This window comes from Gadus chalcogrammus, chromosome 15, assembly GCF_026213295.1.
Source record: "Gadus chalcogrammus isolate NIFS_2021 chromosome 15, NIFS_Gcha_1.0, whole genome shotgun sequence".
Lineage (NCBI taxonomy): Eukaryota > Metazoa > Chordata > Actinopteri > Gadiformes > Gadidae > Gadus > Gadus chalcogrammus.
This window is the reverse complement of record NC_079426.1, coordinates 24682485-24697624: the sequence shown is the minus strand read 5'-3', so window position 1 is coordinate 24697624 and position 15140 is coordinate 24682485. Positions and strand designations below refer to the sequence as shown.

The 15140-nt window shown below is 47.5% G+C and overlaps 2 protein-coding genes across 7 annotated transcripts in view; one reads left to right on the top strand and one right to left on the bottom strand.

Moving 5' to 3' along the window:
• The window catches only part of LOC130404827 (gap junction alpha-5 protein-like), a 100846-nt gene extending 95302 nt beyond the window's left edge, over nucleotides 1-5544 (top strand). For all 6 annotated transcript variants that reach the window (XM_056609749.1, XM_056609753.1, XM_056609748.1 and 3 more), the window contains one exon: nucleotides 30-5544. In XM_056609749.1, coding sequence (XP_056465724.1) covers nucleotides 30-483 — 454 coding nt within the window. In that variant the 3' untranslated portion in view covers nucleotides 484-5544. The remainder of the gene's footprint in view (nucleotides 1-29) is intronic.
• Nucleotides 1133-14022, bottom strand: LOC130404828 (carbonyl reductase [NADPH] 1-like). The gene is made up of 6 exons (XM_056609754.1): nucleotides 13692-14022; nucleotides 13014-13183; nucleotides 12272-12379; nucleotides 11971-12179; nucleotides 1825-1878; nucleotides 1133-1649 (listed from the first exon to the last, which is right to left on the bottom strand). The coding sequence occupies exons 1-6, from the start codon at nucleotides 13916-13918 to the stop codon at nucleotides 1476-1478; spliced, it is 942 nt and encodes a 313-aa protein (XP_056465729.1). The 5' UTR covers nucleotides 13919-14022; the 3' UTR covers nucleotides 1133-1475.
• Between the last annotated feature and the right edge of the window lie 1118 nt (nucleotides 14023-15140).

The following is a 15140-nucleotide window of genomic DNA, read 5'->3' as shown; positions in this document are numbered from 1 at the left end:
ACCCAAAATAATGTTACCCTCTGTTTCAGGCACATCATCACCAAGGGGAGAATATCACCCTGCAATAGGGAGTTACCTTTGCCAACACCATTAACTCCACCTCCAGACTTCAACCAGTGTGTGATTGGTTCTTCACATTACCTACCTCTCCCGTTTCCCAACCATCGATTGGCCACTCAGCAGAACTCTGACAACATGGTTGCTGAGATGCGTAAGATGGCTGTGGAGGAGAACTTCCTTCAGATTACCTGCTACAAGCATGAAAGACAGCCTGGAGACTGTGGGCACATGCAAGACGGTGGCTTCCAGAATGAAGGGGTGGACTGTTCCAACAAGGAGGCATCTTTTCCTCAGATCCAGTACAGTAAAACAGGATTCCCAGTACCAAGCCCCAGTGGAGTTTTCTTCCAGAAGGACAAGCGGCGATTGAGCAAGACCAGCGGGACCAGCAGCCGAACCAGGGCTGATGATTTAGCCATTTAGAGACACTTGAAGAAAACCGGGGCGCAAATAGACACATGATGTCCTGTGGTTTTATGAGTAGAAAAGAATGAGCTCTTCATGAAGCAGTTGGAACACACCATCTACAGCCAGATCTCATCAAAAAGTTTGGAAGAGCTCAAGGCCATAGTTACTTGAGGAGGATCATCTCGATGATGGCTCAAAACTGATTCTGCTGACGAAGAGCAGGAACTAATTTGGCTGGGGTCTCATTATGACATGAAAATATTGTGTTGAAACTTTGACTAAACAAGTCTGAGTTTAAGGTAAAAGTTTGAGGTAAAAGCTCAAAAGCAAATAAAACCGGTACACAGTAACTTTACAATAAGGGTACATTAATTAACAATGATTTACCATTAGTTAATGCAGTAATAACCACTTATGTGTTTAGTAATAATTTACTAATGATGTTCACGTTAAGGTATTCATTTATAAATTATCTGATAGAATTAACCGGAACCCACTAACCTTTTACCCTAAAGCTGTGTTCATGCTATATAATAATGTTTATTATTGCATTAAGGTTAATTAACGTGCCCTTATTGTGAGGTTTTACAAGTTAGACTATGACGAAAAGACAGAGTGCATCGGGCAATCTTGCCTCCTGCAACAAACGCATACAAAGGTCAACCGCTATTTAGATTTACTGACCCATGTTTGGTTTTGGATCAATGTATATTTTTATTTGCAGTGTACTTTTCTTTGTTCTTGCACAGAATAAAATGCTAATTAGAAAAGGAAAAGGAAATTCAAATTTTATTAATAGCATAAACATGATTTAAAATCTGTTCAGGTTAGTGTTGGTCATACTAAAGAAACGTATGTTCTACAAAACCATACTTGAAACAAAAGTGATGATGGCTATGGAAACAGATTAGTTGCTATAATTGTCTTAGGCCATAATATTCAAATCAAATTGTTGGAGATGTAATATTGTTTACTTTTTATAAGAACACACTGGTGTCTTGTCCTTTTCACCATGGCTGCACATGTTTGTCGGACACAAACTGCCCATGGGGCTGATTGGCATCAGGGGGGAGCAGAGCAAGGTAGACTGGAGTCTCAGCGCCCTCTTCTGGTGACTTGGGGGCTTTGGTGCCGGCCATATCGGTACGCACCCAGCCTGGGCAACAGGCATTGAGCAAAATCTATCGTGACGAACACAAAACCAACATGGATCAGATGTTACCCGAGTGTTATGGAAGGCATAACAGGATAAAGGCACACTTGGGCAGTGGAACACAGAACATAACTGAATATGCTATGAACTTTGGATTAATATGGAGAAATGACTAGATATGGATATAGTTGTAATATAGTGACCTTGTCTCCATGTCTCTCCCTGGACAGTCTGCGGGCCAGGATAAAAGAGAGTGCCTGGAGATAAAATACAGAAAATAAAAAAAATATACAGATAAAAAGAAAGAAAGAACAAAGGAAAGATATAAATAGAGTGGCAAAGTCACGCCCCTTCCGTTAGAACCCATGGGATCGAAAAATATGAGATCGAAAAATATTAATGGAGAGAAAGTAATTATCTTCTGGTCCCAGTCTTTATATGCCCCGGATTACAGATATGTTGTTTGTGGGTTTAAATGAAAATTTTTCATGTCAAGAGTTTGATCGTTCATTGTGCAATTGTTCAGTTAATGGCTGTAGAAAAAACACAATGAGAAAGACTACATGTCTCGTATGTGCCGTCACGCTCCCTGCAACTGGCGTGGACAAGACCAACAATCTCCCCATCGGCATAACTGAAACTCTCCACATGCCCCAACTTATAATGGTTTTCAACTCTTTTGATGCTTTCATCCGCCCCATGGAAAAAACCTAACATTATCAAACTTCGAGTTTTCTTTGCATGAAAAATTATCATTTAAATCCACAAACAACATATGTGTAATCCGGGGCATATAAAGACTGGGACCAGAAAATAATTACTTTCTCTCCATTGAAACCCATTCATATTTTCGATCTCATAGGTCCCATGGGCTCTACCGGAAAGGGCGAGATTTCGCCACTCTATGGTCTCCAGAGGCCAGGCTCATTTGTTAGATCTAAACTGACTGAATGGATGTCTAACTCACTGACCGTCTACTTGACGATGTTTCAACTCTTTGGGTTTCAATGGAGAGAAAGTAATTATTTACAATTCACACATTCATATTTTCGATCTCATAGGTCCCATGGGCTCTACCGGAAGGGGCGTGACTTCGCCACTCGATGGTCTCCAGAGGCCAGGCTCATTTGTTAGATCTAAACTCTGACTGAATGGATGTCTAACTCACTGACCCTCTACTTGACGATGTTTCAACTCTTTGTGTGAAACTATTGTTGGGCAAAATAACCTGCTGAGCACATCACATGTACATTATAAATATAGCTAACTCCTACCCCAGCCTGATCAGCACATCACATGGCAGTCACCTTACAATAGTCAACTCTTAACGCCTGATGAGCACAACACATGGCAGTCACATTCAACTTTTAAACACATAACACACACATGATAACATAGTCAGGTCGAGGCCAGAGCTAAGGCCCCATTTCTCCGCCAGGCAAATGGTAAACACTCAGACAATGCACTGTTTCATCCTCAGAACGGGAGGGCCACAATCAGGAGACTCTTTGAGGCGCTCCCCCATCAGGAAGAACACGAGGAGATACACTAGGGCCTGAGAGCCAAGGTCACGCAAAGCACTGTTTCATCCTCAGAACGGGAGGGCCACAATCAGGAGACTCTTTGAGGCGCTCCCCCATCAGGAAGAACACGAGGAGACACACTAGGGCCTGAGAGCCAAGGTCACGCAAAGACACACAGAACCACATACGTCTCAAACGCACACACCTCACCAAGAGGAAGATACAGCATAAAACTGTATCACACAGACACTTCTCCCTCTTCTTCTGAAGCAGACCTTCCACGGAGGCGAAGCTCTGGACGAACCATCAGCGCTGATTAGGGACTTAGACATATTCGATTTCTCACGCTTTATGACTCTGTATAACCGTTGCCACTTTACTTAATAAATCCAAGGTCCTCGTGCCGATAGACTTTATTACCTCTCCGTCTCATTTTATCTGATCCAGTAACTAGACAGACCGTTTTTCCCTTCAATTTGGTGACCTCCGACGTGATTTTTTCTGAATTGAACACGCAACTGGGAAACGAGAGACGGAGAGCGGCACGACCTCGAGACCCCGGAGCACCGGACCGATTCCTGCAGTCTCACCTCGCGCGCGCCCAACAAAAGGTAGGCAGAACCTGTTGATAAAATCCAAACTCTGCATAGTTATATAGGAACCACATTAGGAGGTGAGACTGTGAGAGCGGTTCGCTACGGGATATCTCGTGGGGACGAATAGAGTTGCATTCCAGCATTGCCCCATAAACCCAATTGACCCTGAACGCGTGACACATCGAATATCGGCTCGTTGCATGGTGAAAGAATACCCTCGAGACCATAGGGCCTATAAGAATCGGTCATAGTGATACAAGACTACCGATGGCCGAATAATGTATGCCTGGGCCAAGAGTGGAGCCCAGAGGGATGCCTGGGCCGCGGGTGGAACCCAGAGGGAATGAGAAGGGCCTATAAGAATCGGTCATAGTGATACAAGACTACCGATGGCCGAATAATGTATGCCTGGGCCAAGAGTGGAGCCCAGAGGGATGCCTGGGCCGCGGGTGGAACCCAGAGGGAATGAGAAGGGCCTATAAGAATCGGTCATAGTGATACAAGACTACCGATGGCCGAATAATGTATGCCTGGGCCAAGAGTGGAGCCCAGAGGGATGCCTGGGCCGCGGGTGGAACCCAGAGGGAATGAGAAGGGCCTATAAGAATCGGTCATAGTGATACAAGACTACCGATGGCCGAATAATGTATGCCTGGGCCAAGAGTGGAGCCCAGAGGGATGCCTGGGCCGCGGGTGGAACCCAGAGGGAATGAGAAGGGCCTATAAGAATCGGTCATAGTGATACAAGACTACCGATGGCCGAATGATGTATGCCTGGGCCAAGAGTGGAGCCCAGAGGGATGCCTGGGCCGCGGGTGGAACCCAGAGGGAATGAGAAGGGCCTATAAGAATCGGTCATAGTGATACAAGACTACCGATGGCCAAATAATGAATGTGTATTAAATAATTCTATGTGGTAAGAAGGTTAGAGTCCCTTTGCAGAGGAAACCGTATGCCTGGGGCACGAGTGACACACAGAGAGACAGTGTGTGTATGCGTGAGAGAGGCTGTGTGTGTGTGTGTAAGAGGCCCAGAGAGATTGAGACGGAGAGGCTGTGTGTGTGTGTGTAAGAGGCCCAGAGAGATTGAGACGGAGAGACTGTGTGTGTGTGTGTGTGTGTGTGTGAGAGGCCCAGAGAGAGAGAAAGAAAGAGAACAAGCGTATTTGTGGGCCGGCTAAATATAGAAATAAATCAATTAATGATAACCCGGCTATGTGTGCAACGCTTGCTTGCTTTGTTATGCTCAACGCTATTTTGCCGTATCTGATGATTGTGGGTGCGGGACACAGAATGAGAAGTCTGTTGATATGTGTTTGTGTACGTCTGCGCGAAAGAGAGAATCTGTGAGTGAATCAGTGAGTGTATGCGTGGTCCGCTCTATCTTCGCCCGTTAAAACGGGTAAAGGAAAGAATAGATAGATTGATAATAATGAATAATGTCTCTCTGACGTATTGCTTCGGTCTATGGCTTAACCTGCGGAAATAGATAAATTGACAATGATAAATAACCTTTTTACTGTGTTGCTTCCATTTACTGTTGGACCCGTTAAAACTAGACCTAGATAAGTTGACAAGGATAAGAGATATCTCTTTTACTGTGTTTCATTGAATTACTGCTGGACCTGTCGCATAGATAAACTGCGATACTAAACAACATCTCTTTGCCGCGTGGGTTGATGGTTTAGTCTGTTGAAGCGGATTAATCAATAAGGACAGATAACGATTATTGTCTATAAGGAATATCTGGATGTATTGAATAACGTCTCTAGGCCTTGTGGTTGTTTTTTGCTCCCCCCCCCCTGTTTTTTCTTCCTTTTTTCTCGTTCTCCTCCTCCAAAAGTGACAAGAGTTACCCCCTAGCCTCTCATCCGCTCTTGTGTGTTAGACAGGTCACACAGAGTTATAGCACCACGGCCGCCATTTTTTGAGTTCTCTCACTCAGTCCCAAGCCACACCTCCCCCTCCCCCTGCTGGACCACTCCAACTCTGCCCTTCCCCAACTACACCGCCCCCTACTGGACCACTCCGACTCTGCCCTTCCTCAACTACAGCGCCCCCTGCTGGACCACTCCAGCCCTACCCTTCCTCAACTACACCGCCCCCTACTGGACCACTCCAGCCCTACCCTTCCTCAACTACACCGCCCCCTACTGGACCACTCCAGCCCTACCCTTCCTCAACTACACCGCCCCCTACTGGACCACTCCAGCCCTACCCTTCCTCAACTACACCGCCCCCTGCTGGACCACTCCAGCCCTACCCTTCCTCAACTACACCGCCCCCTACTGGACCACTCCAGCCCTACCCTTCCTCAACTACACCGCCCCCTACTGGACCACTCCAGCCCTACCCTTCCTCAACTACACCGCCCCCTACTGGACCACTCCAGCCCTACCCTTCCTCAACTACACCGCCCCCTACTGGACCACTCCAGCCCTACCCTTCCTCAACTACACCGCCCCCTGCTGGACCACTCCAGCCCTACCCTTCCTCAACTACACCGCCCCCTACTGGACCACTCCAGCCCTACCCTTCCTCAACTACAGCGCCCCCTGCTGGACCACTCCGACTCTGCCCTTCCCCAACTACAGTGCCCACTGCTGGACAACAACAACCCTGCCCTTCCCCGACTACATCGCCTCCAAATAGACAGCATCAATACCAATCCAACCCCGACTCTCGATCACCCCCTGTTAGAAGGATTATCCCAGTTACTAATAAAGCTAAAAAGACAAACCTCCCCGCATCCGGCCTTCAGTGCAAAGGCGTCCACAACCCCGACCACCCCCATACCAGGCTGCTGTAAGAAGAAGCGGCGAACACGCCCACCATGTCGGACGAGCGACGAAGAGCCCCCGGAGAGGATTGGCAAGACGAACACCAGAGAAGCCAAGACAGAGAGCGATCCTCAGCCTCCCGGCCCACTGACAGCCACTCACCCCCACCCTCCCCGGAGAGGGCTCACCTACCCATGCCGAGATTGTTCTGTCCCCTAGAATCGACAACACCAGTTCAGTCCCAGCCAAAAGCCCCCGCCTCATACACCCTACCTTCCCCATTAATGACCCCCTCCCAGTTCAGCCCTGACCCAGATCACTTAAGGGACCCCCGTACCAATAAGAGCGAGCCCCGCCGCCCCCGGCCAGGTATACAAGAGGCTTTTATGGCACCTCTATTGATAGATGCGGAGGGAAGAGCAGCATACACACCATGGAGCCACCGGGACATGGCCAACCTGGTCGCCCGCTTGCCAACGCTCACGGCAGGAGCCTCGGCCTGGATCAGAAGATTTGAAACTGAGACGTCTGGCGATCTCCTGACCCTGGGAGACATACGAGCCATCATCGGCAGGGCACATGGTGCCGGACGAATCATTGAACTGGAGACACTGACCAAGACTGAGGCCCTACCTGACAACACCCCCTTCGAAGCTTACCGAAACCTCTTCTGGGAGAGTCTCAGGGCGCTCTTCCCAGCCGACGCAGGCAGAGTGGGAATCTCCGGCCTGACCATCAAACCTGAAGAATCTATCTTTCAGTACATAGAAAGGGCTGAAGGATTGTGGACGGATAATAATGACTGTCCCCCACACAGTAGCAAACTGGCGACACAGACATTCCAGCGGGCAATAATACAGGGACTGCCACCCACGGTCCAGAGGAGACTGAAGACAGTGGTGGCACTGCACTCCAAGCCCCGGACGGAATGGGTGGCTCACCTTAATCACCACCACCGACTCGAGGAAGACAAACGACTTGAAAAGGATGATGATTACGAGGAATTGAAGAAGCAACTCGTGAGGATGCAGATCAAGGAGCTAGCCGAGAAATCCCAGCTGCACAAAAGACCAAGGACGACATGGGGACCCATGAGTATGATGCCTGTAGCGGCCCCACTGCCGACACCCCCAACGCCCCCAGCCCCGACGCCTACCCCACCAATAACACCAGCACCAATGCCCCTATCATGCGCAATGTATCAGATACCGGCGTGTCAAGGGCCCCCGCCACCTGGATGGCTGCAGCCGGGATACCAACCCACCAATTACCCTGGGTACACAATGGCCGCCCCGGTGCCGGCGCCCGCACCACCCCTGTTACAATACCAGCAACCACAATACCAAAACCAAGGACACAGAGGAGGAAGAGGAGGAAGAGGCAGAGGAGGGCCACAAACATCTCCATGGACATGTTTCCATTGCGGGCAACAAGGACATTGGACCAGGAACTGCCCCCTTCAACGCCGTGATCAACATCAGAAAGGCCCCCACCACACCCACCGCACCAGCCTCCAGGGCCAACACGACAACTCCTAAACCCCCGTCCGACCCATAATGACTTGCGACGGCCCGGTCACGATTTTTGATTTAGATTCCGTGGGGCAGCTCCCCACCCACGATTCCATCGCGCTCGCGACCGGCTACGCAGACGATAATGCATGGCTTAGCTGGATTGCTGCTACGAACCGATTCCAGGGGCTGTCCGACTGCGTAGCCTGTGCGTCAGCTCGCCCCCATCTAATCTCGACCCCAGTACTGTTCGATTTTACCAGCGACCCCATCGGTTCTCACTGCATGTTAGCTCTGTTTGTTACCCCCGAACCGGCCGGCTGCGGCCTCCTTAGCTCTCTGTTTCCACCCGGCCTTAACGACTCAATTCCCCCGGTGTACGCCCACTCTTGCATCACCAGGGCCGGTGCGGTGAATGTTGGGGCGGTACCGCCGTCGTGGTGCCACTCCATCGCGAACGTTACGCTTTGGCCCAACATGACCGAACCGGGCCTGGGACGCCAAGACCTATTCTGGTCCTGTGACAAATTCACCCTTAGACTTACACTCCCGGCACAATGGTCCGGAACCTGCATTATAGTGCGCCTACTTATGCCCGTCACGCTCTTTACCCGGGGTTTGCCCGGGCCCAATAACCAAACTACCTCTCGACACCGCCGCGACACCGCTCTGACCGACCACTTTGACCTAACCAAGAACACCCCCACGTACATGGATAGCATAGGCGTTCCCCGGGGCGTTCCAAACCAGTTTAAGTTAGCAGATCAGATAGCCGCGGGTTTCGAGAACATACCCCTTATCTCTGCCATATTTCCAATCACCCCCAACACAAACGTAGATCGCATTAATTACATTCACTACAACGTCCAGCGCCTATCCAACCTGACTCGCGACGCGGTAGAAGGCTTGGCCTCACAACTGGCCGCCACCTCTCTAATGGCGTATCAAAACCGTCTAGCCCTGGACATGTTGTTGGCCAAGAAAGGGGGGGTCTGTTCGATGTTTGGGGCTCAGTGCTGCACCTTCATTCCCAACAACACGGCCCCTGACGGGTCAGTGACAAGGGCCCTGGCCGGCCTTCGAGCTCTTTCCGTCCAGATGGCAGAGGACTCTGGGGTCGACAACCCCATGGAGAAATGGATGACTGACATGTTTGGTGGTAAGTGGAAGGGCCTTCTCATGGCCGTCCTGTCATCCCTGGCTTTCTTCGTCGGGATTGTGGTCTGCTGCGGGTGTTGCTACATCCCCTGTGCCCGCACCCTCTGCTCACGCCTCATCACCACAGCCCTCGAAAAGGAGAAACAACCTCCCCCTCCCTACTCCGAAGCAGCCCCCCTCATGCCCCTTCTGGATTGCCTGGACGAGCTTCCCCTGGACGACCAGATGGTGCCTGAAAAATTTGACTGTGAGTATGGCCTCCCTCGCCCTGCAACCCCTGACTTTGAGTACGAGCTCCCCTACACACTCCCAACCCCCGCCACTGACTGTGTCCCCGCCGAGCCGGACACCTACCCGTGAGTGCTAGTGGCCTCTCCAGGTGCACGGCCCCGGCGTCCTGTTTCCACCACCGTATGCTGGAACCCCACCACGACGCCCCCTTTTTCCCCCCCCGCCTGTGACGTGCTAGTAACCTCTCCAGGTGGGCTGCCCCATTCCCGCATTCCCGTCCCCGCCAACGGCACCACCCCCCTCCCACCTGATGCACCCACGTCGCCCGGACCAGGGATCTGCGTTCCGGCACCAGGGGCTGCGGCCCGTTCCCTTAAGGCTTGAGGGCGCCCCTGGCTGTATTCGCTTCTGTACGCTTCACTGTTTTCAGCCGCTCCCATATCTATGCCCGCGTCTACGCAACCGACGCCGGGAACGTAAATGTTGTTGTTTATATCGCTGTCCCACTAGATGGAGCTCGGGGATACACACGGGCGAGATTCCAGGGGCCTTGATTGCCCGTTTATCAGATGAGGTCCTGAGCGCAGTTGAATAAAAGGGTCTAATGCTCAGGTGGCGCCTTGCGACCACCTGCCCGTGATGACGCTCAGGACTATTCCGTGGTTTCAGTTGTTCCCGTGCCCCGTGCCTACCCTGGATACCCCATGCGTGTGATTGCTTATTGTTACACGACCAGCTAACTCCTCCTCACATCCTTAAGTATGTGGTTATCTAGGGATGGCTTGAGGGGGATTGCCATTCGTTATCTACCTCATATCTTTCTATTATTATTACTATTATTTAGGGACACGTTTTATAGGTTGCATTTCTTTCCTGTGATTGTTATTGTGTAGTATTTGTGTGATTGTTGCATTTTTGTTTATTGTTTACTGTTTGTTTTATTGTTGCATTTCGTTGTTATTATTAGGGTTTGGTGTTAGTTTTGTTGTTGGTTGTTGTTATTTGTTTTTTGTATTATTGTATGCTTGTGGTATGTTTGTTTTTTGTGTATTACCTGCTGCCACTTTACTTGGTATCGTCTGTTCGCGATGTAAGGCCGGGGTGGATGCCACCCCCTAGGTGGGGTGTGTATGGCATACCCATGTCTGAAGCATGGGTGGCGTTTCTCCCACGTGGTTTCCCCATACACCCGGTCCAGCGACTTATTTTAGTCCCATACTCATGGTTGTTTGTTTTTATGATTGTTTTGCCTTCTTTCTGTTACTTCTAAAAAGTGTTATAATGATAGTCCCGCGCTGGAGTCCTATCCCTCGTATCCCTAATGAGTAAAAGTCGTCTTGCGACGACTTGAGGGGGATATGTTGGGCAAAATAACCTGCTGAGCACATCACATGTACATTATAAATATAGCTAACTCCTACCCCAGCCTGATCAGCACATCACATGGCAGTCACCTTACAATAGTCAACTCTTAACGCCTGATGAGCACAACACATGGCAGTCACATTCAACTTTTAAACACATAACACACACATGATAACATAGTCAGGTCGAGGCCAGAGCTAAGGCCCCATTTCTCCGCCAGGCAAATGGTAAACACTCAGACAATGCACTGTTTCATCCTCAGAACGGGAGGGCCACAATCAGGAGACTCTTTGAGGCGCTCCCCCATCAGGAAGAACACGAGGAGATACACTAGGGCCTGAGAGCCAAGGTCACGCAAAGCACTGTTTCATCCTCAGAACGGGAGGGCCACAATCAGGAGACTCTTTGAGGCGCTCCCCCATCAGGAAGAACACGAGGAGACACACTAGGGCCTGAGAGCCAAGGTCACGCAAAGACACACAGAACCACATACGTCTCAAACGCACACACCTCACCAAGAGGAAGATACAGCATAAAACTGTATCACACAGACACTTCTCCCTCTTCTTCTGAAGCAGACCTTCCACGGAGGCGAAGCTCTGGACGAACCATCAGCGCTGATTAGGGACTTAGACATATTCGATTTCTCACGCTTTATGACTCTGTATAACCGTTGCCACTTTACTTAATAAATCCAAGGTCCTCGTGCCGATAGACTTTATTACCTCTCCGTCTCATTTTATCTGATCCAGTAACTAGACAGACCGTTTTTCCCTTCACTATCTGACTGATTTCTGACTAGAGTTTTGTATGTTTGTACTTTTGTAGGTGATAGGGTTAGGTGGATTATTCCTAAAAGTGGATTGTTACACTGGACCATTTCTTTGAAGCCATTAGACTTCAGATGTTAGTCTGTAATACTGCTTTTAAAACGGTAAATGTTAGACTGTTCAACTCTCTGGTCGTCCATCGCTCTGTCCTCTCTCTCTTCAGCATTATTCCTTTAAGAGAAAGAGAGAGAGAGCTGCACACATACATTAGTATACTTGGTATCTTCAATTTATACCCTTTTTCAGGGTTAGCAGGTAAGGCTATAATTCAAAAACCCTGAGGGGCCCGCATAAGGACCCAATCAGGACCCAGTGCTGGAATATCCATGGATTGCAGAGAAACCTATCAGTCTTACAGTCACACCGGTCTTGGACACTCCGTACGCAGTGTCGGGCCAGCCCCCCTTCTTATGCTCATCTTTCTTGGTCTCCTCAACGAATCGCTGCATCAGTCCCACTAGCTCCTCCTCTGATAGGTCCTCACTACGGAAACGCTCCTGGAGGGCGGGGCTACATTGATTCAAAGTACGGGAGCCGACAAAGCTGGAGATGTTGACCACACGACCTGCACACACACACGTATATGAAAAAAAAATATATATATTATTAATAGCATTCTATCACACCCCATGCCGCCATGTGGTTTATTAGCTGTACCTCCAGTTTTAACAAGTGGTAGGAAGTGGGTCAGCATGTCTCTGGTGGCAAAGAAGTTGGTCTTGAGCGTCACCTCTGCCTGCACGGCAAACGGTGTTGTGTCTGCTTCTATGATAATACAAGATGTAAACAGAGTTAAATACACAAACAGTGTTGTGTCTGCTCCTACATAACAAGATGTAAACAGAGTTACATGTAAGCACACAAACAGTGTTGTATCTGCTCCAAGCAAGAATAACAAGAACACGATTGAAAATGATAATATATTTAGACAGGAGAATATCTGTTTAGAGTTTAATAAGCCTGACTCTGTAAGAGACATTGAAGACTTTAAGACTACTCCCAGCTTATTTCTGACCATCTTGAATGTCAATCACAGGCACCTGAATACAACTCTTCCAAAGGGTGTTGAAATGTAGGGAGGCAGGGAAGACAGATATAGGGGAGGATTTTTGGGTTGTCAGTGTCTAAATATAGAAATAGGGGACGATTTTGGGGTTGTTTAGTGACTAAATCTGCTCCCTTGCCCTTTTCACAAATGGACATTCAAATGACACCTTACTTGCATAATATAATTAGGATATTTTCCTAATTATATTATAACACCCTAGTACTCAGAATCTGATTCAACTAAGATTCAGAGTACTTTATTAATCACAAAGGAAATGGTTTGTCACAATTGCCCTGCTGAAGACAATGAAAATAATAACACAATATTGCACAAGAAACTAACCAGCAGTACCTTTAAATGCTATCCCAGCATTGTTGACCAGAATATCTACACCTCCGTACTTGTCTTTGAAGTACGCTGCTGCCGCCTTGATGCTGCTGAGGTCATTGATGTCCAGCTGGTGGAACATGGGTTTGAGTCCTTCCGACACCAAGGTCTCCACGGTCTCCTTTCCACGTCCACTAGAACCACAGAAAAATGCCTCAAACTAACTCTAACTCACTTTGGATTTATTGAGATTAATTTATATTCAGCCCTTTGTTGACCAAATTGGGTCAAATTTTCAAAGTCAATGCAAATCCACTTTGCGATCATGGCTTTTGTTTTTGAAAGTCATGTTTTTTGCAAAATTTGGAAATTAATTTTCTATATCCAATTGCATAGGCCTACACTTATGTAATATCAGATGTTTTAGTACCGAACATGCGATTCACTGCGATTTTTGCACATATCTACAATATCGCTGAATATGCCTTGTTCTCTGTACTGTGTAAAGATAAGAAGATCCAATGTTTCTCACTATTACACAGATGTAACTAAGTATATTATGTAGTTGTGCCTTATCTGCCGAACTTATAAATATTCAAAATAAATACATGCAGAAATTTTTTAAATGGTGTAAACAAATAAAGAGGTAATTATCAAATGCTTTATCACAAGCAGTACAGTATTATCTTCCAGTGGTCCTACATGTCTCTGGCGGTGACGTAGACCACACCCTCAAACTGCTGGCACAACGCCTTGACGATGGCTAGACCAATCCCCTTGTTACTGCCCGTTACCACGGCAACCTTAGTAGACATGTCTGCGGGAAAGGTGAGGAAGAGAAGAGAATAGTTATAAAGGAGTAGGCTACATAGGCTGCAGTCTGAGGGCAGGTTGAACGTTGATATTTTCCACATCATTAATAGGCTCATCAAAACAATTTAAGGTGCGTTCATACCAAAAGCCAATCAAATATTATACTCGCAGAAAGGTGCGTTCACGATGAAGGAGCAGCACGAATACATACAAAGTCGATTCCAAGGCGTGTTTATATGCACATTTTTCAACTGAAAAAGCTGTGGCGTGAATGGCTCGAATGAAGCGGCAGGAACATCCTGGTGGAATGGTAGAATGAGGCGCATTTCGTGTGATTCTACTAGCGAAAACACTTTGCTCAGTTTGAAAATGTTAACTTTTCCGCGAATTTCGCGTGATGCTTTTTCATGACAGCCAACTGAAGTCCAGAGTGAATCGCAACATGGAGGAGAAAGTGATTGTTGACGTTTGCGGACTCCCGGAGCTTTATATCTATATAATATCTGTACAATATAATATACAATATCAGTGCCAAAAGCTGTGTGTTTCTACGGATGATGTTATGAACCATAAACAAACCACTTGCAATGGTGGTTATCTCGGTCATGATTGACAATCACAAAAGAGCCCCTCCTCCTCCTCCTCCTCCTCCTCCAATATCCTCAAGTGTTTTGAAATTTGCGCGGTCAAAATTGTGTGCTCTCGCGAGCACGAGTGTAGAATATTCTACAACAATCACTTTCTCTTTCATTTTGAGGTTAAACTGGACTCCAGGGATTGATGTTGATAGGCTGTCACGACATAGAATACAGCAAAATTTGAGGAAAACGTAATTTTAACAGAGCCCTTCTGGGGTCACATGGTAGAAAAAATACCTTGATGTGTAAAACCGTGTGCAAGGATAGGGAATCCGAAGGAATGGTTTACAATTCCTTCCTAGCGCAATCGATTTTTATGCGATTTCGATTTTAGCGTCAAACAATCACCAAACTAATATAATCGAGTTCAAACTATTTATTTATTTGTAGGTTTATTTATTTTAATCATTAAATGTTTTATAGAAATTGCAGCTGGATACATATAACTGTAAATTATTTTCTATTTCAACATTTTCTATTTGACAATTTTGTTTAAGTTCTCAGTAACAAAGTATTTTTTGGAGAGAAATGCTCAACATTGCATCATGTTTTCTAACTGAAAACTAATCGTGATTTAATTATTGAACAAAATAATTGTGATGATTTTTTCCATAAATAGGCTGCCTTAATGTAGGGTTTATGAGCTATACAGTATGAATGACTGAATGTAGGGGTTATCAGATTCTATACAGTATGAATG

Bases quoted from the DNA above. Each gene is read 5' to 3' on its own strand.
- LOC130404828 (XM_056609754.1), bottom strand. From the start codon at position 13,918: ATGAGCCTATTAATGATGTGGAAAATATCAACGTTCAACCTGCCCTCA. The intron at 12,380-13,013 runs GTACTGCTGGTT...GTATTATCATAG, and splicing joins TGCTGGGATAGCATTTAAAG to AAGCAGACACAACACCGTTT. The intron at 1,879-11,970 runs GTAAGACTGATA...TTTTATCTCCAG, and splicing joins TGTCCAAGACCGGTGTGACT to GCACTCTCTTTTATCCTGGC.